The sequence below is a fragment of the Aulonocara sp. 'chitande type north' Nkhata Bay genome, linkage group LG14 (genome assembly GCF_057382095.1).
Source record: "Aulonocara sp. 'chitande type north' Nkhata Bay isolate Kocher_YH1m ecotype deep benthic linkage group LG14, A_spYH_male_GT1.1, whole genome shotgun sequence".
In the NCBI taxonomy this organism is placed as follows: Eukaryota; Metazoa; Chordata; class Actinopteri; order Cichliformes; family Cichlidae; genus Aulonocara; species Aulonocara sp. 'chitande type north' Nkhata Bay.
The window spans coordinates 7,429,906-7,457,750 of NC_141357.1; the positions used below are offsets into that span (position 1 = coordinate 7,429,906).

The 27,845-nt window shown below is 41.1% G+C and overlaps 2 protein-coding genes across 4 annotated transcripts; one reads left to right on the forward strand and one right to left on the reverse strand.

Annotated features, from left to right (window-relative positions):
* Nucleotides 1–315: 315 nt before the first annotated feature.
* Nucleotides 316–15,941, reverse strand: psmd2 (proteasome 26S subunit ubiquitin receptor, non-ATPase 2). Its single transcript, XM_086260769.1, has 21 exons — nt 15,693–15,941; nt 14,424–14,480; nt 14,155–14,319; nt 11,562–11,683; nt 10,598–10,822; nt 10,318–10,476; nt 9,971–10,115; nt 7,907–7,967; nt 6,021–6,167; nt 5,771–5,877; nt 5,368–5,495; nt 5,175–5,262; nt 4,929–5,091; nt 4,665–4,766; nt 4,421–4,572; nt 4,225–4,308; nt 3,719–3,887; nt 1,877–1,971; nt 1,614–1,740; nt 1,376–1,494; nt 316–1,030 (listed from the first exon to the last, which is right to left on the reverse strand). Exons 1-21 carry the CDS (start codon nt 15,813–15,815, stop codon nt 848–850), a joined length of 2,721 nt encoding a protein of 906 aa, XP_086116895.1. The 5' UTR covers nt 15,816–15,941; the 3' UTR covers nt 316–847.
* Nucleotides 13,785–27,845, forward strand: prss59 (serine protease 59, putative). 3 transcript variants are annotated; one of them, XM_086260772.1, is made up of 10 exons: nt 13,785–13,814; nt 16,430–16,594; nt 16,794–16,975; nt 17,983–18,215; nt 19,242–19,377; nt 20,899–21,013; nt 24,876–25,077; nt 26,450–26,540; nt 26,637–26,839; nt 27,574–27,844. In XM_086260772.1, exons 1-10 carry the CDS (start codon nt 13,800–13,802, stop codon nt 27,681–27,683), a joined length of 1,452 nt encoding a protein of 483 aa, XP_086116898.1. In that variant the 5' UTR covers nt 13,785–13,799; the 3' UTR covers nt 27,684–27,844. The 3 variants fall into 3 exon arrangements, with proteins under 3 accessions (XP_086116898.1, XP_086116896.1, XP_086116897.1); XM_086260770.1 differs by lacking the exon at nt 13,785–13,814 and adding an exon at nt 15,838–15,948 and having other exon boundaries at nt 27,574–27,845; XM_086260771.1 differs by lacking the exon at nt 13,785–13,814 and having other exon boundaries at nt 16,344–16,594.

Genomic DNA, 27,845 nt, shown 5'->3' on the forward strand with positions numbered 1-27,845 from the left:
AATGGAATAAATACTATAAATAATAATCTGCTTGAACTGGTGTTGGCCAGAGGGGCCGATGGCGCGATATGGCAGCCTCGCTTCTGTCAGTCTGCCCCAGGGCAGCTGTGGCTACAACTGTAGCTTGCCTCCACCAGTGTGTGAGAGTGAATGAATAGTGGAATTGTACAGCGCTTTGAGGTTCTCGAAAAGCGCTATATAAATGCAATCCATTATTATTATTATTATTATTATTATTATTGAATAGGTTTAGCAAGAGAAATAAAACATTTTGCTTCTTAATGAAAGAAAAAGAAAAAAAACACAGTCACAGCATTTCCACAAACTGGTCGACGTTTTTATTACAGATTCAACCTTGTACAGTACTGTAACAAAAACCAAAAAGAAAATCGTGATGCTGAATACACACTTTTAAATGCTTTTATTAAAATGAATTTAACAGTTGGCGGGGGAAACACATGTGATGAGGATTTTGCAGGATTTTAGTCATTCATTTGCTGATGTTGAACAGGTCCCACTTTATAAACTGGCCTCAGGTCAGTCAAACAGCTGGTTCAGTACATGTGGGAGAGATGGATCAAAATTGGAGCAATGAGGAAACCATCTTTATGTAGAGAGGATGAGGTCCCAGTATGCCCTCCCTGTGTCATACCAGTCCAATTAACCAGACCCTATCCATCCATTTTTAATGATTGCTAGAGCTGGGCTGCAGACGACAGATGAAGAAAGCCAGGCCTGTCTAGCCCTTTTCCAGCCATGCAATGAACAACTAATTATAACAACTGCCAAGAGCCATGGAGGGCTACCCTTAGAAACACGAGAAAAGGCCAGTGAGGACGGGTGCAGTCTAGGTTTCATAGTTAGGGTTCTTGCGGAGGATGACAAAGCCCTCCAGTATGGGCGTGACGGGCAGGTACTCCTCTGTGGCCAGCTCTGCTCTTTCTCCATGAGCCAGCAACACTGGCGTGGTGTGAGTCTGGAAACCTGTGATGGCCTTAGGCTTACCTGCCTGGCCCACAACATCCACAGCCTGTAGACAGGTCAGAGAAAATTGTGTTAAACAACCATGTCCATTTTTTGGCTATTAAATTACATACCATTCTCCACCACGCTTCTATTCTTAAAAAAAAAAATTTTCTCTGAAGAAAAGAGCTGTTAAAGTTCTTCTTGCTTTCAGCAACTCTCAGAGAAAAAAAAAGACAGCAGAACCTGTTCAGGAGGGAATTAATTACATGGGTTAGTAGGATAGGTAATCTCATCTTTCTCTGAACACAGTTTGAAACTTTATCTGTGGTGCTTTGTGTTAGGGAGAAAAGACAGAGTCAATAAGCTCTGCAGACTTTAATTGTCTCAAATAAGTTATCCCAGGCTTTACCTGTCCAACTCTAACAGACACAGGCAGCGGTCGGAGTTCCTCATCGAATGTGACCAACATACGTGGCTGCATGGCTGCTACCAGGCCATAGAGAATGTAGTGAGATTTTCCCAGGATTACTGTAATGCACACAAGACACGAGGGGATGTTAGCACAGGAGACTCTCGGTTCAAAAAAAACTTTCAAATTACTGACTAATAATGGATGTGTGCAGCTGAGTGGGAGAAAATTAACTCACTGTTCTTGACGTCGAGGAAGGAGACGAGCACAGTGAGCAGTCCCGCCACGGCAACCTGACTCATCAGCTGCCTGTCGCTATGGTAGGGACAGAGTGTGAGTGTGCCTTTGCCCAGGTGAGTCAGACCCTGCAGAGGCAAACACAGCAAAAAGTCAATAATTACTCTAACACACACACACAAGGCGTGCACGTACACACAAACACACACTTTTCCAAAAGTTAATTTGAGTCTTGTACAGGGTTCCTTTTGTTTTGCCACACACCTGAGCCAGTCGGACCATGAAGAGATTATTGGGATCTTTGGCGTGATATTGTGCCAGCTGCCGCAGCATGGCTGCCAGTCGGGCATTATTTGTGCCTGAGGAAATGGAAAAAATTAAGAGCTGTTAAACTTGTAAAGGGCATTGACACCGGTGGCACTCTCAGTCGAGGAGGCATTGAAAATGCCAACTAAGTAACATATACCTTCAAGCATTCTGTGAAAATTTTAGTGAGAAACTTTAGTCCAGTTAGTTTTTCGGATAGCTGGCACATTAGCGTCTTAACCAATTAGCATGGTTCTGCAGTACTGAGCAAGATAATGAACCATTCTATGCAAGCTGGGACATCTTTAACTGCTACATGACGATGTAGCAGTGTAGTTAAAGATTGAGCCACACGTTTTAGCTGGATTTACAATACAAGTTTGTTATGAATAATATGGTGAAAGGCTTGAAAAGAAAATATTTGATATCCCATGAATTGAATGCATGAATTCAACTGCACTCAATTTTAACTGCTTTCTGTATTTTTGTTCATTTTGGACCAGTTTATTATTCTACTTATAACTGAATTGACTAGGAAATTAGCTACTAGGAAAATCCCTTGGACACAGCAGCATTGTTTACAAATAGCCAGCACAGGAAGAGATCCTAGTTCTAAATTGATCTATGATCTCAGTAAACATTTCAAAACTGGGTTTTTGGTGACTAATTTGACAGTCAGTAATTTCAAGTCTTACTTAATGCAAAAAGATGCTTATTTTGTAAAAGGAGTCTCATTGTAAAATGAAAATAAAATGCACAACAAAGCAGGCTGAGGGCAAGGCAGTTTTCTGTAATTTCTTTAAGTAGTCCTCAGGAAATGTTCTCCAGGCTTCTTTAAGGCTCTGGGGAGGCCAGTCCATGACTAACAGTGTGTTTTTCTATCCAGATATGCCGCTACTGCATCAGCAGTGTGATTTGCATCATTGTCATGCTGAAAATGTATGCTGTTTCCAATCAAATGCTTTGTAGTCGGTATTGCATGGTGGATAAAAACCTGACAGTACTTTTCAGTGTTCATAATTACATCAATTTTGACAATATCTCCATCAGCACTGGCTGAAATGAAGCAACCATGACAGAGCCTCCACTGTGTTTCATAGGTGGTTGTGGATATTCACAGCTGTACCTCTCTCCTGCCCTCTTCTGTACACATTAACAATTTGAACCAAAACCTTCAAATTTAGATTCATCCCTCGATCAGACCTGTTGCCACTTTTAAGTCCAGGTCTTGTGTTATTTGGCATATCTCAGCCTTTTCTCCTTGTTCTCTTCCCTTAAGAAAGGCTTTTTGATAGCTACTCTTCCACTGAGATCATTTCTAATGACACAGATGACGTAGTAAGTGGAGGTGCCAGATGTATCTCTCAGCTCCTCTATCAATTCTTTGCTAATTTTTTCCCCTTATTTGTTAAGGACATGATTTTCAGATACTATTCATTTGCCGTAGATAGAACAAAAAATAGCAGGCTTTTAAACTATCTTTCACTTGTCCAGTTTCCAGAAATTATTTAAGGATGATAATATTTAGGATCAGATTTAGGATTGGTGTTATTAAAATAACATTCCTCTGAAAATGGTCAGGTACAAGGCCTGAACAGAAAATGAGTGAAAAAGCAGCCAATGGCCAAAGAAAACTCTTCAGAAAGCTGGAGAACTATTGCTCAAGATCATTTAAAAATATTACAAGTTTCTTTGGAAGCGAAATATCAAGAAATGAGGGGCGGCTCAATAGTTTAGCACAGTACTGTATAATGGCAACCATTGTTAGTTTTCATGATTTCATATTGTTCCTAAACTTACCACTGCCCACCATGCCCATGGCAAAGATGGAGTTGTGGGAGACCTCGGGGTCAGCATCATGGGAAAACTTGCTGAGGGTGTCCAAGATGTTCAGACGCGGGTTAGACACAGAAATGAGCGCAAGGGCCAGGGGCACCGCTCGCCTCAGGGTGGGCTCACCGTAACGCAGCTGATAAAATGCAAAGAAAGAAAATGAAAGTTCATGACAGCATAAATCAGGAATATACAGGAACAAAAACTGTGTTTCTAAATATATGAATTGCCTACTTAGGCTGTTGCACCCTTGTATACAAATGACAGAAAGGAACTCTTTAAGAATAAGAACAAGAATCAGGATAAAAGGAGGAGTGATGTGAGTGAGAAGAATCAAATGCAGAACAGAAGTCAGTGCAGACTTCATTTTTGAGAAAACATGAATTTTTCTCACAGAGATGGTGAGATAAGGTAACAAAGCATTCAGCAATGAAACTGAAAAGATTCACTGCCAGTAAAGTAGTGTAACTGACCAGGTGTCCAAATGTTCGTAGTGCCATCTCTGAGCCAATCTCCTCTCCCATGGCAATAAGGGCAATACCAAGAACAGCCACACCCTGACGGAGTAAACAAAGTATTCAAGGTTTTATTCCCCTTCCACCCATCTAGGAAAACAGATAAATAAAAAGAACTGATGTATGATTATAAGGACTACAAGTCTGTCCTTACTTGGTGGGAGCCCATGTCAGCAGCAGTCTCCTTCTTGTCTTTGTCCTTCTTGTCCTTCTTATCTTTGTCCTCCTCTTTTTCCTTCTCCTTGGCTTCATAATGCTCACTGCAGATGTGGAGAAGCTGTTGCACCTTTAGCACATTACCAGATCCTGGACAGAAGAGGAGGAAATTATAGCAGTGAAATATAACTAACACAGTACATAGGTCTGCAGTAGGTGTGTGGTAAGCCTAAAAGACTAACCTGCATATGCACAAATATCCACTAGCGTATTGGCAAAACTGCGGAAAGGTTCAGGGACAACCTGCAGAGCTGCCAGAGTCGTCTCAATTGCCTCTCCTTTCCCTAAAGCCAATGAAATGACAGCAGTTAGAGCAGCTGACCAGGAGGAAAGAAATTATCCACTACAATAAGAAGATTTTATTCAGCACAAAATGATTCAGAAAAAGTTGTCAAACTTTGAGAAATTGTGCATTTTATTTTCCTGTGTTCTCCGCAAATGCATACCCAGGTGGTTGAGTCCCAAGCCCAAAGGCAGCCAGCGAGCATATGTGTCCTTCAACTCCTGTTCGTTCTTCTCCATGATGGTCTGGACAATGGTGGAGGTCACATCACCATTACAAGTTCCTACTGCGATCATACCACATGCCAGCGCCGTCACACCAACCACCTGAGGATTTAAGACACACAGAAATGATACTAATCTGATCCTCCTTAAGAATAGGGAGCTATATAGAAAATGTGAAGACATACCTCCATGCTGGATTTAGAGTCTCCCATGACAGGGAGAAGGAGAGACAGGACATCTTCTCTGTTGGAGCCAGCATAAGCAAGACCCAGTCTGAAAAAAAGAAGAAAAGGAGCAGGACATAATGTGATTACTTAACATTCAAAGAATATAAGACAAGATATCTCTATGGATGGTTTCTACAAGCATTCTCCTCACCCAAAGATGGCTCCTATCCTCATGATGTTACTATTGTGGAGGACGTAGTCAGACAGCAGGGCAAGAGCTGGATCACACTCATTCCTTACACCTGAGTTTACAATGCCACAGGCCAGAAGGGCACCAGACTGCACAGACAAGGATGATGCATGAGGAAAAAAACAAACAAAAAACCCCCAAAAAGTTTCACTTTATACCTCTCCCAATTCACAATAAGCCTGAGGATCACTTATGTTGTTCACAGAGTTAATTGTTAAAACCAAGTCAGTGAAGAGTGAGTTCTTTATATAACTGCCTTGCTATAAAAACAGTGCTACAGATGCATTACAAATGTCAAAACAGGACACTGATCTGTATATAAGGAAAAGTTTGACGTGTCCTCTCAAATATATCCAAACTATACCTTGATGTAGTCTTCAGAAGAGTAGAGGTATTTGTCAATCTGCGTCAGACCACCATCTACATCCCACAGCAGGATCATACCCAAGGAAGCTGCAGCGCTCAACATGCCTGAAGACAGCGGCAAATAAAATGTGCTGAAGACTGCCAGAAATGCTCACAGATATATGATTGTGAGATTGAAAAGTACCCAGTATAGCCACAGAAGCCCTCCACCTTTATATGCTGTGTGTGCTACGTGTGTTTTCTCATACCGTGGTCCTTGTTCTTGTACAGCCACTTGTTGCCATCATCTGTGAGGAGTTTATCTTGTCCAAAGGCTGCATTCACAAAGCCGTTCACAAAAGAAGAAGCCAAGTTCATCCGGGCCGAGTCCACTTGGGAGCCACTGCCTCCAAACCCTGCCACATACAGCACAAAGGTGATGGAGCGTGGGTACATTTAGCTCAACTTAACAGTAAATCACAAAACACAGATCGTATCAAACTACCTCATTTTGTCTTTAATGATGTGAATGGATTTAAAGAACCAAACACCGGCCTCTTAAAGTGAGCCAAGAGTGACAGATAGAGAGAGATATAGAGATACAAAGAGAGCAACAGAGAGAGAGAGAGAAGCACTTTTGCATTCAAAAAGAAGAGGATCCAGCTTTCTGTCTGGTCCACTTCAGCTCTGATGGAGATTTTTGTGAAGTAGTCACTCTTGTGAGTCATCCAGTGACGTCACTCCCATGATTGGAGTTTTTTCGGCTCAACTCAGCTTGGAACCCAAGGTGAAGAGCTACTAAAAAAAAAAAAAAAAAAAAAAAAAAGGTACCTGGTACTAGATACCACCACCCAGTGGAAAACCCTAAAAACTGAGTCGAATTAAGTCAAGTCAAGCTCAGTTGAGTTGCCAACTCAGTATTAGGGGAAAAGGGGTTTAAAATTTAATCTTGTCTTGTACGCCAAAAAGCCAAGGGCTGGTCCTGTTACTGTACTGTCATCACTCTGCAAGTATAGATCCTTCCACTTAAATTCTGAAGTTCATCACTGAAGGGTCATATAGTTTTTATGTCAGAAGATTTGTTACTAGAGCAGGGCGATATGACCAAAAATATTTATCACGATATACATTTGAAAATTTGCGATAACGATATAACTGACGATATAATTGACACTAGACAAAATACTTTACAACTCCACAACTTTATTAGTGCAAAAAAACCAAACAAACATCTATGTATTTTCACTTAAACAAGCAGCTGTTTTTTATGTACAATAAAGTTATATAAAAATTCAAGAGTGCAAATGCAAATTCCTCGCTGACAGTTTAACCAAAAGGCATTTCCAGTGGAAATTGGCCGACATATCCTCAGCATAACCATGTATAATATCCACAAAACTTAAAAAGAGGTTATACACACACACACACAATACGGTAATATTATGTTGAAGCACAGTACGTATCACTCCGCGAGGCTCCTCCCTACGATAGCCGTAATGCTCTGACAATCCATCAAGCGGTGCGGGTTCGTAGCTTAGCAAAGTCGTACTAAAGCATTTGACAGATTTTCCAGCGCCGTGTACGACATAAAATCATTTCAAGGTCAGTAAACACAACCAGAATTCATACATAAGGCACACGGGATTATAAGGGGCACTGTCAGCTTTCAGAAAAATCAAAGGATTGATTTTAAGTGTGCCGTATTTTCCAAAAAACAAGGTAATAACGGCGGCCCGCTAGCATGCTCTACCAAAAATAGTGCTTTGATGTGCATCTGATAGACGAAAGCTAAACCAGTTCCACATCACTGAAGTTGCAGCATTTTTACAAACCAATTCTGGTTCATGCGTTTCATTCAACAATCCGCTTTCGTCCTTCTCATTCTCTGTCGCCGCCATGCTTTTTCCGCCATGTGCGTATGAAAACAAAGGCACTGCGCATGCGCGTTTTACCCATATTCTATCGCGATATTTCATTTTCTTATTGTTGCCCAACATTATACCGGTATTACCATGAACGGTATGATATGGCCCAGCCCTATTTGTTACCTTCTTATTTTTCATTCTTTTTAAAGAATGAAAATGAGTATATCAGTCTTCAAATTGATATTCCACCTAACAGAATAGAAACAGTAAACCTTTTCACATGTACTCACTGTTGTTTTCCAGGTGTGTTTTGTAGATGTCATCTGGTACTTTGGGCTCCATGATATCCAACTGGGGAAGACAAGACAAGTTTGTTATTAATAAAAGTAAAAAGGACTGAGTCATTAGAGAGTGAAGCTGTGCTTAGGGTATAATCCTCCATCTCCCTTTATGAATCATAGACCATTATTCATAAAGTGCCAGTGATGAGAGTCATTTTAGGCTTTTCATTCAGTGCTTTCACCATCTATTTGTCACCTACTCCAGAGGAAATTTATTCTGCCTCTTATCCTCTTTTTACAATTTTGGCATTACATTTATCTACAGTTCATCTCAATTAAATCTTCAGCAACAACCTTTCTACAAAAAACCTTGTGTTTCCTGTTTGTATAACTGATTCCACATAGTATAGACAAACAGTTTTAATGTGGAGGGTGGTACATTGGGGCCTTTCTGGGTACCTGAATTTTGATATCAAAAACTGGGCAGCAACAAGTTTAGATGTTGCTGACCATATCATCACATTACATACCGTTGTTTCTAAACCTTTGAAAAACATTTCCTCAAAGTTGTTATTAATAACTGAAGTGTTGTGCAACGCAGGCGACAAGTTGTTACATGATAGGATGGATCTAAATAAGCTGTCATGATGTGAAAACTGGGCAATCAAAACACTCAATGTTTGACTTGTAAATTGCAGCTTTTTGTTGCCATTTAAGTTTTATTTGTACAGTTTGATCAGAAGTTACCGTCACTTATAATAAGGATGAACGTCACTCATAATTTTGAACTTTGCGTCAAACTGTTTCTCCAGGGTGGAATGACAGCATGCATGTTTATTGATTTAAAGAAAAATTACTGGCTTCACAAGGTGAATTTATTTTTTGGGGTGATTTTTTTTTTAATTCATTCATTCATTCATCGAATTTTTATGACAGTTTCATTCTAATGGAGAGAGACTGAATATGAACAAAAAAAAAATCCAGCAAAAACACATTACATTGAAGTTATAAATTGATCTGCATGTCTGAGTGATATAGGCATTTCATCCTCTCCATCCAACCAGAATTCTGGGTCTCACAGATCAGCTGTGTTTCTATGTGGTACACAGATTACAGTCAATCTATCTTTTATTGCTACAAAGCACACTTGAGCACAGAATCTATTTCTTTCATTCCAGCCTCTCCACCACCATTGGCAAGAACAAAAAGCTGTCAAAGGATGTCAGGAACAAGATTGTAGACATGCAACAGGCTGGAATGGACTACTAGACCATCAGCAACAAGTTTGGTAAGAAGGTGACAACTGTTTGAGCGATTATTCAGGTATGGAAAAAAAAAAAGACTGTCAATCACCATCAGTCTGGAGCTCCACGTAAGATCTTGCCTCATGGGTGAGTTTTACCAGAAGAAAGGTGGTGGATCAGCCCAAAACTACACAAGCTCACTAACAAGCTCGTCAAGAAAATAAGAAACTTGAAGAGGAGTGGGCCAAATTCCCTCCTGAGATATGTGCAAACCTGGAGACCAACTACAAGAAATTGCCACTGTAAATGCCAACAGGTCATGTCTTGCTTGGGGATCAAATACTTATTTCACTTAATGGCATTTTTGCTGTCGCTCTCCTTTAAAATGAAAGTACCATAACTATACTAGATTGTTCATTTCTTTCTACCTGAGCAAGCTTACAAATTCACCAGGTGATCAAAAAATTATTTTCCCCACAGTTTCCAAACATCTGACCACAGCTGTATATGCAACCTTATGAGCCAGAGTGTATCCCAGCTGTTTTAGGACTAACACATAAAGACAGACAACCATTCGCACTCACATTCACACCTAGGGCAATTCAGAGTTAACCCCACTATAAATAAAGCTGGAGTACCCAGGGAGTACGCAAACACGGGGAGAGCATTCAAACTCCACACAGAAAGACCCTGGCCTGATGGTGGAATTGAACTCAGGCTCTTCTTCCTGTGAGGCAACAGTGCTAACCACCATGCCACCCCTTATTGAACAATTCTCAATATATTTCTTAAACCTTAAAATACATTTCTTTATAACCTCCTGTCCTACCTCTCTAGCCAGGGCCAAGAAGTTGCTGTTGAGCTGCACATTTGACATGATCTCAGTCAGGTCTTCATAGTCCTCTACATCCTCATTAAGCTCCAGGAACATGCCATGACGACCCAACATGAATGCCATCTGTTTCTGGATGACTCTGGATAAAACAATAAAATTACAAGGAGTTTGTGTTTAATGCACGTTATCCACTAATATCTGACTAAATTACTTTGATATACCTTTATAGAGTTAAATATATATGCACACTCAGAAATTGTGTCAGTAAGTTTTGCACCTGTGAGAACCAACATGATCATGTTGGGTCTTTAAAGTTAAAGGCAGAACTTTAAAGTTCTTACATGTCTTTGCAGGATGTGAAGATGTTTTCGACAAGCTCCACATCATTGAGCATCAGGGCCAGGCGCAGGGCTTCTGGATAACAGTTGAACTTCCTGAAGATGTTCAAGGCACATCTCAGCAGTGCCGAGTTCTCTGGCTCAGGAACGTAACTCACACAGCTGAAGAAGTGAAGCACAAAGTTAAGAGATGCTCATATTCCAGTGAAAAATCACTAATTCATATTTATACTATACAACATGCTAAACTAAACAAGGTTTGTGTAGAATAGCTCAAACACACCTGGTGAGGTAGAGGCAGACTTTGCCGTATGCGTTTTCATCAATATAGTCCTCCAGCATGTCCAGCCTCTCAATCTCCATCAGCAGGTCACATGCCTCGTGCTCAGCATTGTGGGCCATGTTGTAGGGCACAATCTCCTTCACTAGTTTCAAAAGCGTTTCCTGCTGGGTCTTATCATTCTCCTCTACCTCCTGCCACTCTTTAGCCACCTCACCCGCAAGGTGTCTGAAAGACAGACAGAATAGTGACTCCAAACAGACTCACCAAAAAATGAGGCAAAGGAAAATAAAAATGTTTTCCACTTATTCATCAGAAGGAAAAACACAATATCTGTCAAGCTTTTGTATGAATTCCTTTCAGTATCAAATCAGACTTTTGGTGCAGACACCAAACTTAAAATGCAACTAATTAGACCTCAACCACTAATCCAAAGAAATCAGTAACTAATAATTTGGGAAGTGGTTAGTACTGACTTTTGCACTTTTCAAAAAGTTCCAAATAAGTGACAAGTTTCAGTTTCATTAGCAATCAGATGGTTACATGGAACATTCTCAATTACTAGAAAGTGAGACAGTGAAAAAGTGGAGCTACAGAGCTGCTGCAAATTCTACTGTTAAAAAATGTCAATGTTGAACAGTAAAAGCACATTATTGTGAAAGATATGTGGAGCTGTGGCTGCTCATCTCTGACTGACACATAGTGGACAGCAAAGAGGCAGTACTATGCTGAAGAACACCAGGGTGAACTGAAAGTATATTTCTAGAGCTGACAGCAGCTGTTCCTCTCACTGTAAGCAAACCAAAAAACCTTAGTGAACAGAGAGCCAATTAAGAGTCCTTTATGAAAACTTCAACATGTCTAAACATGTAAACCTGAACTCCTCAGTTAGATCATTCCAAAGCGGGGCCCTTTACTCAGCAGAAAACTTGTGGCATTCGCAGCACTCCACTGTAACATGTCTTACCTGACGTATTCATGTCCCCAGGAAGCCAGCTCTTCCTGGGAGCCCACTAGGCGGTACTTCAAACACTCCCTCTCACCGCTCATGGTCATAGCGAGCACTGATACAACATCAGCACAGAAGCGCTGCAACAACAAACATGAACACACACTGTTTAAACCCAATACTAATGTTGGATATTTTTCAAATGACCCACAATGTAATTGAGCACTTTTAACTAACCGTTCCATTTTAATCACACATTCATACAGCATTTCTATTAGGGCTGAACGATATATCGCATTTGCGATAATATCGCGACATGATCAAGTGCAATTTTCTAACCGCAAAGGCTGCGATTATACTCTGGACATGTCCAAATTCATGGGCTGCATCCTCCTGAGGCCGCATTTGTAGACCGATTACGTCACAGCGACGCGCCGAAGGCTGTCCAAATTACTACCATATCCCAGAATTCATAGCGCGGCCCAGCCAAACTCCAGTTTCCAGCAATGGCGGCCGCTACTAAGTTTTAAAATTACTCATACTAATCTTTCTGGGTCACAAAATAAACTTTTAACATATTTTCAGGCGAGAAAGTAGTTGTGTAAACATCAAATATCTGCTCGGTTCATCAAGATATCCCATATTTGCAAAAGTGCTTCGACGTTTTCAGAGGCGTCTGCTACCCACCAGCTCGACAGCTAGCCGGGAGCTCGAGGGTTACTGATGCGGCCGAGAACGGCACAACTCCCGGCACATCATTTTCAGATCACCGCGGAGTTTCGCTGCTCGGGTTAAACGTAATATATAAGTCACTTAGACAACCTAAAAATGTTATTGTTGGGCTTTTTTCAGTGTTTTGTTTGTTCGTGAGTAAATCGGTTTGGCTGAGATTAAAGTTATTAGATTAGATAAAATAAAACTTTATTAATCCCCCGGGTGGGTTCCTCCTTGGTTTTCACACAGCTGACTAAACGTCAAACAGAAAACTTATTAAACAGAAGTATGAGACAGTCGAGAATTTACGCCAGTGTCTGGTTATATTTTAGATAGCAAGAAGCAGACGGCCGAGTTTATTAAACTCCACCGAGACAGCGGTGACGCTAATCAGAACTAGACCGTCCAATTTCACGCCTTTAAATTTTAAAGGCGTGTTTGTGTGTGTGTGTGTTTATACAATTGCTATTATGTTTGCACTTTATGTGTAATGTTACTGACTGCAGAGATCAGTAAGCTGTGTGTATTTTTTATTTATTAGTTTTATTTATTTAATATTATTTTTTAATTGAATGACTGTCTAGTAGTTCACAGATGTCGAAAAACTGAGTGTGGTAAAGCCACTGATTTTTTTTATGTATATTTCTGCAATCTGCACATTGTACTGACTTTCATTTTAATGTTTACACCAGGGTTCCTTGTCAGCACTTTATGCTCAGATGTTTGTAAGCTAAAAATAAACTATTGTGTATGTTCAAATATACTGTTGTGATTGAAGAAGTTAAATAAAAATGTCAGTCATCAATTCATGCATCACCTCATGTCATCATAACAGAGGTCTGTCTTCCAGGAAAGAACAGTTTAAAATTAATGTAATATAGTATTGGCCATACTATATGATGTATTGCTTGTCTTTGTTTAATAATACAGAAGACAAAGACCTTAAAAAATAATCGCATCGCAATCGCAATATTGGGGCAAAAAATCGCAATTAGATTATTTTCCATAATCGTTCAGCCCTAATTTCTATACACTTCCAAGTACTTTGTCTACCTCACATTCATGGCCAAATAACCCGTCATGCATGTCTTTGAACTGTGGGAGGAAGCTGGACAACACGGAGGAAACCCACACAGGTACAGTGAGAACAACTAAAGGTCATCCAAAAAGCCCCAGCGGAGGCTGAACTTGTAACCCTCATGCTAACCACTCCACCACCTTTCTTTCTTGGCTCTTGACGGAGGCCGTTGCTTTTTCTCCTTCTCACTCTCTCTCCCTTGTCTTTCCTGCTTGGCTTCTCATGTCTTTTGTATAGTCTTGCCGAGAAGCCGGGGCTTGGGAGAGCCCGATTGTCCTGCGGAGACATTTACTGCCGGATACTCGATGGACGTTGCGTCGTGTGTCTGGTGACACTCTCGATGGAGGACATTGAACGACATCTACCAATTCGGAAGTTCTGTGTGATTGGAGCTGGCTTGGACCTGGCTTATCAAAGAACAAGAACCGGCTACAGCTGTTCAAAATCCCATAAGGCTGGCGGACATGATCGGCAGGGCTGTGAGTACTCAGACTGTGTTTACTGAATGCAATATGGATAAGATCTTGGAGGTGGCACTGCAACGGGAATTGAGAGACCTGGTGACTAGTGACGGACATTAGACCAACTGCAAAATTGGAAGCATCTTAATTGCCCCTTGGGGACTGTCATACATATCATTAAAAATTCTTAATGGTCTCGTGCAATGCGTCAACCTTCTTCCTCTCACATCACACATACATATATATATATATATATATATATATATATAAATAAAAGTATAAATACATACACACACACACACTCTCTTGGGAATCTATTCATACTAAATTCAGTCCATTTTCTGGCCAAGAGTCTCACCTTGTTCTCTCCAGGGGCCATGCCCTCATAGATTTCTTTGAGCTTGCCATAGTGTGGGCGCAGGAATTTCAGGGGTTTAGGTACTGAGGTCATGGAGGTGGTTGAGGAACGAATCTGTCTGCGCAGTTCTTCTAATGCAGGACGATACAGTGCTGTGTTTTCCTCCTGCAAATGTGAAAAAAAAACAACAACCCAAAAATATTTTTACTTTGTAGGAATTTGTTTCATACCTCAACACACAAAGAAGTTGGAGAAATGTGAATACTCACACTCAGTCTCTCCACCATCATCTCCAAATCCTCTTGTAATTGCTTGTCTTCTTCTGACTGAAATAATATGAGGACAACATAAGAATGTCATAAATCAAATCCGTAAAAATAAAAAACATGACTCCTTAAGACCTCTCAATACTGCCGATGTTGCATATCAACACAATACATTTGCTTAATAAGTGTCAACTGTTGCCAGTCAGTGAGTATTATATAAACCGCTTGTTTTGGTGCAAGCTCAATCATTCAGTTCGGAAATCCCAAAATGTTGGGATTTCTTCCACTGAATTCAAGATACTTGAATTCAAAGTCCTGTATTCAGATTTCCAAGCAGAACTCAAGATGACATTTCTTTCTGTTAAATCTTAATAAAATCTTATAAATATTCAAGCCCATCAGTGGCGCAGGTATGTATTACTATTTACATACCACCAGGCATTGCTTAAATATGAACAGGAATGTGGTTTTCTACTTTATAATAATGATTATGTGTCTACTGAATTTGTCTAACAATGAATGTATGCCTTTTAAAGCTACTGTAACATATGGTTTACTAATAATACTATACTTTAATTGCGAGTTATATATATTTTTTCAGCATTTTTAATTTGTACACTTTTGTTAAACCCAATAGCATGTAGTATGTACATTATAACTATGAAGAAAGCAAATTTAAGTAGATTCAAATTCTGTTTGTTTGCACAAACTTATCTAAATAAAGATGCTGAATATTCGGAATAAGAATTCGCCTGTCCACGTTTGCACTGGATTTCACTTAGCTTTCCACTAACTGTAAAATGTAAAGTCAATCTAATTAGTTCTCAGATATGATATTGCAGAATAGATGGGATTTTGCTGCGTGAGTTTCTGTGACTTCACGTTAGCTGCTGTGTCATACAGTACGTCTTCCAGTACGTCTTCCAGTACTAGCCGAACATGCTAGCAGAGCTACATTAATGCCAGCAAAGACAGCGGACATAACAAGTAGCAAGCTAACGCTAGCATACCGGCTGATGTAGGCTAGGCTAAAATTACCTAACGGAGGTTATTAGCAGCATTTTAAAGGCCCACAACGTACTAATAAGTCAGACTGGTGACATTTCATATGCTTATTAATTGCAGTCCAGTAAATTGAAGCTCGGTAGACTATCTTAAATCCCACTAACTTTTGGCCTGCTCGACCATGTTGTCAAAGCGACAGTGACTAAGGCAAATTAACACGTCTGGCTCGATTACATTTCAATGAATGAGCAAAAGGCCAAAATGTACCAATTCTTGCTCCTCTTTCTTCTCTTTATCCTTCCCCGAGGGTTGCTGGGCCTTCTCCTTGTCCTTGTCCTTCTCATCAGTCTTTTCGAGCTGCTTATTCTCTTTGTTTTTTGCCTCCTCCATGGTGGTGGCTCTGTGAACTGTTGGTTAGCAAACGGAAATGTTCAGAAAGCAGGAGAGCACCTTCTTCGCTACAGAAAATCTGTCCTGGTTTCACGTTACCGCCTCTACTGGCGGCGGGCTGTCGTGGTCGTTTGTGAGTACTTCAGGTCCCGTAAAACAGGAAACAGATACGCGAAATTTCATGGTCAAAGACACGAGAAACTGCGCTATTTCACTATTTATTGATAGCTATAAGCATGCGCCACACTGTAGACGCATAATTATTGACGTCAATTTCACAGTGTTACAGTGACCAAAAATTTGACAGAGTTTGTGTCCTTTACACACCGTTCTGTGCATTATAGGTGGCAAAACATATGAAAACAAAACCCAAACAATTAAAAAATATATTTAAGGCTTAAATAAATAAGGTTTTCAATTATATGCGAAGTTTGTAAATACACAGGCGCTGTGTGCGATTTTAAGATGAATGCTGGTATTTCCTATTTTCTGGGAGTTTTCTAAAGTAGCACAACTTGTCATATGACTTCTCTGCACTATATCACATGCCCTTCACTATTTCCTTCTTTATTAACACTATGGCTTTTCCCACGTTCGTGGTGCTCCTTTGTCAGGTAGCCGTGTTTCTGTCTCTCTGTGTTGTTGGAGAGGGTCGCTACTCCATTTTCAGGAGGTTTAAAGAAGCACAGGACACCAAGCAGGGATCTCCGTTTGAGGAGCAATGGTTCCCACAGAAATTGGATCACTTCAACGGCGCTGACACAAGAGTGTGGAAGCAGGCAGGTCTACATGTTGGTTTATATGGACGTTTGTTTGATTTAACTGTGTGGTCTAATCTTGTGCAGTTGGACAAATGTGTCATAATGCATGCATCTGTCACGAAAGATAAAGCCTTTTTGGCTCATTTTACTGCAACCCCACTGATGTGTTTATTTTTTTTACTTTCTGAATGTCTCTCACTTTGTTGTTCCCTCTCAGAGGTACTTTATAAATGAAGCCTTCTACAGGCCTGGTGGGCCGGTGTTTCTGATGATAGGGGGAGAGGGCCCAGCAAATCCAGCATGGATGAAGGATGGCACTTGGCTCACCTACGCTGAGAAACTGGGAGCACTTTGCTTGATGCTGGAGCATCGCTTCTATGGAAAGAGTCACCCTACAGTGTATGTTTATCCCTCTCTTTATGTCCTGTTTATGAGAGAAATCTCTATGTCTGTGTGGTCATCTGTCTTGACAACTCAGTATCCAACCCTCAGCTTCACCCTGTGCAGAGGGTAACACACACGTTTGCACTGCTTCAGGTTCAGCAGGTTTAACAAAGCTATGAAAACATTTATTGCCATGAATGCATTCCTGATATTCTTGCTCTCAAGTTTAACCGTCTGCAAACCCTTACCATAACCGAAACCTAATTCTAACTTGAACGCTAAAACCAAGTCTTAACCCTCAGACAGAAGGGCTGTGACTCGTGGTTCAAAATTCACAAAGATGGCCGTACACACAGAATATTTTGATCATTTTCACTATATCATCTTTTTTTAGTTTTCCTGTGACAAATGACTCTAACAACTCAATCATGTAGCAGAAATGAGTGGCTCTCAAATCCCATGTTTAGTGTGAGTTAAAGCCGGCCTATTTTTAGAACAGGAACTCCACGATTACCCGCATGTGATAAGGTTAAGGGACATGTGTGAACTGTAGCTGAGTAAAATAACTAACTTCCTTAAATTTCAGCTCAGCATGAACAAAAATGATCAAATGCAGAAGTGAAGCAGTACTGCACACCAAATATGTTATACCAAAATAAAAAAATAATGTTGTGGGTGCAAAAACTGGTATTAAAAATGTCAGGCTTCCTTTGTTTATGCACCAGTGAGCTGTGTGCCTTTCAAGTGGTTAACTTCAGTTTGAATCTTTACACAGGAAGTTTCTGCCAGAGCAAGGTGCTCTTAAGTATGGCTAAATCACTTTGCACAGCTCTTTGCAGGTTTTCCCCAACTCTGGTTGTGCACACTGTAGGATCAGAACAAATTTACATTGAAACCACCAGCTGAATTTTCTCAGCTGGTTTTATCAGCACCACTAGATGGCAGCACTGCAGTGTGCCCGTAGCCCAGTCGCTAGATAGAACAATGTGGTTTGATACTGAATGCTTACTCTTTTCTTTTAGGGACCTCAGCACAGACAACCTGCGTTTCCTCAGCAGTCGTCAGGCACTGGCTGACCTAGCACACTTTCGCACCATGATTGCCGAGGCCCGAGGGCTGACTGACAGGAAGTGGGTGGCGTTCGGTGGGTCCTACCCAGGCTCTCTGGCTGCTTGGTTCAGGCTCAAATACCCCCACCTGGTCCATGCCTCTGTGGCCACCAGTGCACCTGTTTATGCCACAGTCAATTTTCCAGGTAAGAAGAGACATGATGTAAAAAGCCCAAACAGTGTAACAAAGCCCTAAATAATGTTGTCTAGTCCTGATTTTAGAATGTGCCGAACTCCATTTAAAACAATCTAGGATTTGAACATGTATATGCATTCAGGAAACAAAGTGGGATTACCACATTAAGGATACGCTAAAGTGTTGTTTGTTGTGCTTCTCAGTATTACATTCAGTTTCATATAATGTATGACACACTAAAAACACACTGCAGTATCAACACCCTCACCAAACACACGAAGCATCAAATCGAACCACTCGACAAATTTTCTAGCTTCGGTCAGTGTCTCGGAACTAAAAGGCTCAGACACATCAGAGATGAGAGCTCATTCTCTATCTGTGTCTGTGTTGTATTTGGCCGTCTCCTTTGTTTTTCTCCGCAAGGCTGCAGGCTGGAATCGAGGTCAGAGGAGCTTTTGAACATGGATTTAGGCTCTTCCACCCACACATGTGCTGTCTTTAAGATGCTATCGCACACATTCATTAGACATTCCTTTTGGATTTAGGGACATGTGAGAGACAAAACACCTGGGACCAATGGTGTACTTGCATCAGCCATCTCTTTTGTCCTGCAGTAAGTTCGTGGTTATCATTTCCAGCACAGCACAGCAGTAAGTTAGAAACTACCAGTAAGAGGTTGGCTTTCACTTAAAAAGGGGGGGAGAAAATTCCTGGATTGTGTAATGTGGAGTTTCTCCTCTGAGCTTTTAGACTTTTCATAAGCTGTGAAATTCACTCATCATTTCACTTTCAACCTCACTGAAACCCAAATAAACACTCTCAAACATTTAAATGGAACTGGGTTCACACGCTGTTTTGAAGATAAATTGGTGCCTCTAAAATGGTCCTGTGTGTTTAACCAAGAGCTTTTTTTCTTTTTTGTGTGTGTGTATTATTGTGGTCTTTTTATAGCAGCCCAGGTTTAAGTGTCCATGCACCCTCTGCCTTTTTTTCTTTTTCTCTCTTTTTATTTTTTCTTTTTATTTTTTTTCCCCAGAATACTTGGAGGTTGTTTGGCGTTCGCTGGCCTCAGAGAACACAGAGTGCCCATTGCTAGTGAAAAAGGCTTCGGATGACCTCGTCGAACGCCTGAAAGACCCCAGAACCTATGAAAACATCACCAAAGACTTCAAGTAGGTTACATTTGCTCTCTGGAAGTGATCGTGGCTCAAGAGTTGGGAGTTCGTCTTGTAATCGGAAGGTTGCCGGTTCGAGCCCTGGCTTGGACAGTCTCGGTCGTTGTGTCCTTGGGCAAGACACTTCACCCGTTGCCTACTGGTGGTGGTCAGAGGGCCCGGTGGCACCAGTGTCCGGCAGCCTCGCCTCTGTCAGTGCGCCCCAGGGTGGCTGTGGCTACAATGTAGCTTGCCATCACCAGTGTGTGAATGGGTGGATGACTGGATATGTAAAGCGCTTTGGGGTCCTTAGGGACTAGTAAAACGCTATATAAATACAGGCCATTTACCATCCTTCTGTTTTGTTATTTGCCGTGACCAGAGGAGCCCTTAACTTGAGGCATGTTATATAAACGGAGTGTCCAGTTTGCAGCCAATTACAGAGTAAGCCTTCCTGATCAGTCTGGCAGACCACAGCAAAGCTGACATCCCCTTACTTCTCTAGTCTGATCTTATTCACATTGAGAACCAGATGATTCTTCCAAAGTGTGTGTGCGCGTGCGTGCGCAACAAGGGTCATCTTGGGTCAGAGTCAACAGCTCCAGAAGTATTGCCTCAGTTTTCTGGATGAAGCTGGGCCGCTGGAGGGTTTCTGTGTGGTTACGCACAGAAATGTCTCACTGTATTTCCTTACATCACTTTATCATTGGGTTTATTGTTATTACTGTGGCTGTCTAAGATTTCAAGGCTTAACATTACTTAAAAAGAGTAAGTAAACAAAAACGCCTCGGCATTTACTTTTATTGGGTTATTTTCTCAGCCCTCTTATTACATTATTTTCTTTTCATTCACTTCCATTATTCTCAGTTACAAACATGAAGTCATTCTTACCCGTGCCATGTGTGCAGCCTCTGATGTTATTTTATAGCCTGTATTTGAGGTTTTTATAGTGACTGTCAGCATGATAAATAAGCAGTGTTGAATGGCGTCTTCAATGGCGTGGGCAGTTTTGCAGAACTTGTGCTGTCATGGGGACTTGCGAACCTGCCCATCTTTTTATTTCTGCTTCATGCAGACATGTCCTCATTGCAGGCAGAGGTCACAGGGGTGGTTTGGAGGCTTCCAGCTTTAAAACCGCAAAATATCAGGCAAAGCAGCGCTTGCGTCACAGCTTGAGCATGGAGGAAGTTTTGGTTCACTGCACACACAAGGGAGTTGAGTCCAATAAAATGAAAAGTGAACACTTAACTACGTACATCCACAAACGCACCTCAGTAAGGTACAATCACTGCCGTGATTACTGTCAGCTTGACAGACGGCCCTAATCATTTGCATGGATTGACTTTGAATACATGAATACTTGATTAAAAGGGAAGTCAGTTCTTTGGATTTACTTCTAGCTGCATATTATAGAAAGTAACACCCAAACACATGCTGTTGGCTAGCACTTTACTATTGTCCTCCCTTTATTTCTTTTTTTCCTCTGGTTTTTCTAATTTCTTCATATCCTTCCCTATTCCCATGTTTCTTCTCCTCCAGTTTGTGCTCCAAACTACAGATCCAGACAGACATGGACTCTGCCTATTTCCTGGAAACGCTGGCTGGCAACTTCATGAATGTGGTCCAGTACAATGAAGACAACAGGGGGTTTGAGGTGAGGGGAAAGCCAAACTGTATTGGGGGAAAGAGCCAGACATGTGGCTTCTGGAGTGCTTCTTGATATCCTCAGTCCAAAAATGATAACCATCTAATATGTTAGAAGTTGTACAAAACGAAAACACTTGTTTACAGGAAAATTTGATATTATTTTGCAGAGGGCACAGCATTTATCCCCTACTGCCCATTTTCTCTGAGCTTTCTCATTGTCATAGATCCACATAGGTCCAGTTAAGAGGAGGCTCTCCCTTTAAGGATGAGGTCGGTAAATGATGGACAGAACACATGCATAAAGATTTACACCAACATGCCTGCAGTTGACTCTGCAGGACAGGCACAGATGCATATCTGTAGCTGTTGTTCAGTAAGTACAAACGGCTTGCGTAGTGTTTGGGTGTAGCTGCTCTACAAAATGTGCCCAACCACGTATTTTTGATACCGTTTGATGTGAAAAGACATCTGATATGGAAAGAATTTTTTAATTAAGACATGATTTATGTGTACTGACTAAGCACTGAACAGGCTTTGTAGCTATCAGGGCCTGAGTTGAATGCAAGACCACTATGAGTCAGGGGTGTAACAGGGAACCGGGCAGTGTGCTGAAACATGATAAACCCTGCATTGTCTAACAGCGAGAGGCCCAGAGATGTTGCCTCGGAAGAATTTTTCCAAGGTTGCGTCGGGGACCTGTTGCTTGCTTACTGTGTCTGTGTGTTTATATAAGAAGTGGGGCCTGGCTTGTTGCTTTGCAAAGTGGAGGCCAACAGAGTAGATAACAGTGGATGGTGGGAGGGTTTGACTTGTTTTTAAATGAAAGAAGCCAGTACGGTGGTGTTTGGTGCTGGTGCTTTTTATCTGAGATTTGCTTGTTTTTTAGTGGAAATATTTCTAGCATAAGATGAAGCCCATGGTCACGATAAATGCACAGTAATGCGCAAGAATCTTAAGCCACCCCTGTATCTTTATATTTTGCTAGGGAAATGGGTCCAATGTGCAAAAATACAGTATATAAAACACAGTTTTCCCAGTGCTAATCAGCTTCAAAGTCAATATTTGGTGCTTTTTGGCACTTTTATTCTTCAGCACGGTCTGAACTTTCCTCAGCAACTTCTTGTCTTTTCTGTAAGATTTCAGGAACAGGATACAAATCCATGCAAGTGTGTGTGATCAGCATTCTGTTGTGGTACAGCAGTAAACATGTACAGCCTTTTAGTAGAAGTCCCATTGTGCATGATTTTTGTCAGTTACTTTGGTTACTGTACTTTTCACCTTTTCCTCACTTTTCTTTAAAAAAAAAAAAAAAAAAAAAAAAAGTGACTCCCCATCCCCTCTCTGTCCCCCTGGTGCCTGGAGGAGACGTGAGTCCGGTTACCAATAAGCTGATGTGAAAAAGTAACAAAAGAGCCTTTGGTCTCTCTGGTTTCCTGTCGCCCCAAGCTAAAGAGACGCTTATAAAAGAACTGAAGGGAGCGTCGGGCCACATAGTCCACAGTGCTAGCAGACAGACACAGCCCACAGCTGCCTTCTCTGACACAAAGGGCAGAGAAAACTAGCAGGTTTTGGGTACCGCTGAGGAATTTGGGTAAGAACTCGGGGTGAGGTGTAACTCAAGCAGTAGAGTCACAGCAGTGGTTTTATGCTTAAGGTTGTCAATAGGGTGCTGTATAAAATGCAGAAGGACCTTATGTAACGGTACAGCTTGTAGCGCAAGTACAAATAGTTTGTTTTCCTTTTCTGTTTTTTCTTTTTTCTTACATAGAATAGGGGATGGTAATCACAGGTCACTTAGGTGTTCATTTTTTCACGTAAGCACCACTCTGATCACTGCCACCTGTTTGCTCCTGCAGCCTCACTCTGTCAAAAAGCGCTCTAATAGAAGCATTGAGACACACTGAATGTGCCATTTACCAGAGTAGTGCTGTCTCGAATTAAACACTCATCAGCACATGTCTGTGGGGAACAGGACTGCCTCCTGATACTTGCTTTACCATGAGTGCTGAAGATGTGTCCTCCTCGTTTGGCTCAATATCATTTGAGCCCTTCCTTTTTCCTTTTTAGCTAAGATGGTAGCTGCTGAGTTCAAAAACTGTAGGGTATTCCAAATTTGACTTTTGACTGCTATAAAGACACCATCCAGGTTCTGGTAGAGCTTTTGATGTAGCTTTACTTGATAATGTTAATACCCTCAGGCACTCAAAATTGCCAGTGTAATTTTAGACGGGTGTATATGTGGACCCAGAGTGCTGGACAGCAACCACTCAAAAGCCACAGTGTTTGTGCTGATCATAATGGGCATACATGGAGCAGGTCGCCACACGTGACAGAAACTGCATCAACGATGTCCACTAATTGTACACGGCTAGACTTGTGAGGACAAAGACATGAATATATTATGCGTGTTTGTCCAAAGAGAACAGGCCACTGAAAATGCAACACAGATATTTTCCTCCACAGATGTGTATCCAGACTGTAAAACATAAACTTACTGGCTTATTCTGCGGCTTAATTTTTATATGCGAAACACTACACAACTGCCAAGAGTTAACTCTCATTTGCATAAGATGAAAGGTTTAGTTAACTTTCAGCTTTCTTCTTTTGTCAAGCTGCTAGTGAGTCTCTCACCGCCTTAAATCCCAGAGTGCTCTGTGAAGACATTCTTGCATGTTGTTAGAAGATGCCTGGGGGCGAACTCTTTCTCACTTCATGCTGCTGGCCTGTGTGCCTAGGTATTCTTTGTACTATCACCTCACAATTTTTTTTTTTTTTTTTTTTTTTTTTTTTTTTTTGGTCCACTACTTTGTCTAAGATTGCAATATCACAACAATTGGGTGAAGATAATATTTGTCCTTTTTAAAGGTGGAGCGCATTAGCAACAAGAGCCTTTGTTGATTAGTGTGTATTACAGGAACTGATTCACAGGATGGATTTCTTGCCATTTGGCCTCATCTCAGTGTCACCATCTGGGAACTCTAAAATACCCTGCCCTTGTCCACATATGAAATGAATAAATATTCATGTTATGTTTTTTGAGGTTGTACAAAATATTTAAAAGGCCATCACACCGCAAGGTCCTTTCAAGAGCTGTTTTGGACCTTCTGGTAATGTCAAAGTCAAAATAATTTCTAATTCAACCTTGATCATGTGTTTTGTTTTTGGGGGTGTGTGGGATGGGAGGGGGGTTAAATGTGTTTGCTTTTCCAAACACAACTTCTCGCTCAAGTGTTGTGCCATACCAGCATGCGTTTTAGTGTTTGACAAATGCTGACCAAACTTCATCTACTTAACCACTGGAAAAACTGCCACTTTCTGTTGGGACCACCTTTTAGGATGGGGGTTAAGGATTTCCTATTCACATCCACTTATACACTCTGTATTGTATTGTAGGAGCTTAAATCTGGTCTTGCAGCTAGTTGTGACCATATTAGGGTATTCTCTCTCTGTGACTCTGTTTTTTGTTTTTTTTCACCCTCACTCTTGGCTTTATATGACAAACTAAAGCCTAAAGTTATGGCTCAGAGATTATTTCCACATCTATTTTCTTCCACTTAAATAATCCAGGGGTTGGAGCCTATCTTAGCTGTCACACAGCAGGTGGTGGGGTACACCCTGGTCAGGTGTGTGGCCTTGAGTGGTGCGGTATGGTGATAGTCCTAACAACAGCGCCACCGTCCCTCCCTGTATTTGTGCAAACACTGATTTATTTGAAACTTTGGTCAAGGGTATAATAATCCAAAGTAGCCGCTCTGAAAAATTAAAATAATATAACTGCACATCTTGCCATCAATGTTGAGAAAACAGTGTTTCTATGTCATCCTAACCATCTTCTTTTCCTTGTGGTGTGCTGTGATATGTCATTAAAGGGTGTTACTGGTACCAACATCACCATCAAGGTGCTGTGTAGTGTGATGACTGACAGCTCACTGGGAGACCCTTACGCCAGATACGCAGCTGTGGCCCGTCTCATGATGGAGACCACCTCTATGAAATGCCTGGACACTAGCTTCAGCAAATACGTCAGCGACATGACTAACACATCCTGGGATGGACCAGCTCCAATAGCAGGTGGGTGTGGACGCGTCTTCCTTGGAAGTGGTATTTGGTTTGCTCATTTTTATTTAGCTTTAGCTTGTGGTCCTTATGAAACAGATATTTCTGTACCTTGCAATTTTAGGCTGTCTTTTGTTGTTTTGTTAGTAGAGTAGTTTATTTTTGTTGTTGCACTTAAGGGAAACTGTCATGTCTCATCGTGACTTTCCACTGTCATCCAACAATAATTCAGGAGCACTGCAGTAGCCTTAGGAAATGGAATAGAACAGTCACAGGCTTGTTCTGGCATGTGGTTACTATGCTGATGGAAGGATTTGAACAACCAAAATAAAAGGAAAAAAGCTAATTCAGGAGTATTGCTTAACTTTACTACTAAATAAATCCTGGCATAACATCCCAAAATAAGGCTGCTTTTTCTAAACGAAGTTTTCACGAGGGTTTAAAGTTCCTATATTGTATCCACTTTTTAAAAAGTTAAATTAAGCCCGACATGTGCCCCAGAATATCTTTCCAGTTCCAGCCAAAAGTGTCATACGAGTCATTCCTTTTGCCGTGGCTATGTATGCCGTCACGCTTTCTGTTTTTGTAGGTTTATATGCCAAAGCAAACGGAACACAAGTGAGCTGCTAGGTCTGAATTCAGGAGCTCAGTTCTTTTCTACTTGGAGGTGGTGCTTTTACCTGTGCTGAATCACAACTGGCTGCAAACCACAATAGCTCGTGCAGAGAAAAGAAATATTGAGTTAATCTATTCCATTTGTCGGTCTAAAGACACACTGGAGATGTGTTTAAAAACAGGGAAGTGAATCTGGCACCACTGCATCCCCTTTAACACCTGTGGTTTATACTGCACATAATATGGAAGAAGAAATGCACACATGATGTTGGATATGTGTGTATGTGTGTGTGTGTGTATGTGTGTGTGTGTGTGTGTGTATATGTATGTGTGTATGTATGTATATGTATATATATGTGTGTGTGTGTGTGTGTGTGTGTGTGTGTGTGTGTGTGTGTATAACTTTGTAGTAAAAATAGCATTTTTGTCCAGGGTCGCATGTTTCTGTTGTCAGCTCAGACTTCATCAGTGGGAGGGGTGGGGTGGAGGGTCACAGGAACAGGATGTGGTCTCTTTGAAAAGTCTTTGGGATGCGCTTGCATAAACTTCCCTGCCCACCTCTTTGTCTTGGGGCTCCAGTCAAGTTGTTTTCGGTATTTATTATAGCTGAATAACTGAAAATGAATACTTTTTTTTTTTTTTTTTTTTTTTTTTATCAAGGTGATTTTAAGATAATTATTAGAAATGCTGGCTCTAATAACATAATGTGTATAATGCTAACAAGGAAATGAACATGCTATTCATGGGTAGATTTTTGTGTATTTCTTGACAGGGAGACAGTGGGTCTACCAGACCTGTGCTGAATTTGGATTCTACCAGAGCACTGATTCACCCAACCAGCCGTTCGCTGGCTTCCCTCTTGTGTGAGTACACCAAACATGGCCAGTAAAGCTCACACATTTAATTGCATATTCAGTTGTCATTCTTATTGGGGTTTTTTTCTTTTTCTTCCCATCCAGATATTTTCTGAAACAGTGTACAAACTTTTACAACATCAGTGCTGAGCAGGTGGCGGAGGCTGTCACACAGACCAATGAGTATTACGGTGCTTATGACATCCGCTCAAGCAGAATTGTGTTCCCCAATGGCTCCATTGACCCCTGGCATGCCTTGGGGGTCACTCAGGACATCTCAGCTGACCTACCTGCGATTTTCATCAAAGGTGAACAAAAATGATGCATAATGAATTTTTATGTTAAGTTTGTTTTACACTCTGGATACACATTTGTGGGGAGAATGTCTGTTTCAAATCATGAGATCAGCATATGTCCAAATAATCCCTGTTAACCAAAAGGTCGGGCTGCACACTGCTCTAAACATCCCTATTGTCCTTTTTTTTTGTTTTGGTTTTTTTTGGGTTTTTTTGTTTAAATGATGTCTGTGAGAGCGGTGGTCCTGGATATGGTCATCTCAGGTATACATCTCTGGCTGTGAACACAGAAGCCACAACCACCTGCTGTTTAGATCTTCTGTTTGTGAGGGACAGCCAGTCAGAGTTTGGCTCAAAGGAACAGCAGGCTTGTAGAAGTGGAGGCCCCACATAAGATAAAGATTTCTTTAAACTGTGAATCATGGAAACAGAGTTTAACAATATAACAGTGAAGCTGGAAGTGAGCTCCCCTTTAAGTAAACACCTTACAAACTGTACATCAGATTGCACTGATATTTTTTTTTTTTTTTTAAACACAAGTCCACACTGAGACTGAACTATGTTTGTGGTTGCTTTACATTACATAAGCCAAACGGCTAAATCAGAGTAGAACAATGCTTTACTTGTTCAACTCCAATTTTATTTGCTGGTTAATTGTGCTTGGAAGTCTTGTTTCCATCTATATTTTTTTTCTTTTTTGTCTCTCTTGCATGCCTTATCCACTGTTTTTTCTTTCCCCGATCCAGGAACCTCTCACTGCGCCAACATGTACCCAGCCAGGAGTGACGATCCCCCACAGCTGACCCTGGCCCGTGACCACATCTCCTTACTTCTGCAGCAGTGGCTGAAGCAATGACTGGGAGCTAAATAAGCCAGCAGTGGCTTTGCAACTGAAGCGTAATACTTTCAGGTCACTGAGAGTGGGAGAAGAGTGCTTAGCTTCCTGCCAAATTTCTGGTTGATCTGAAATTCTATTTTGCACAAGAATCTTTAGGTCCAAGTTCAGGTTTTGAGCTCA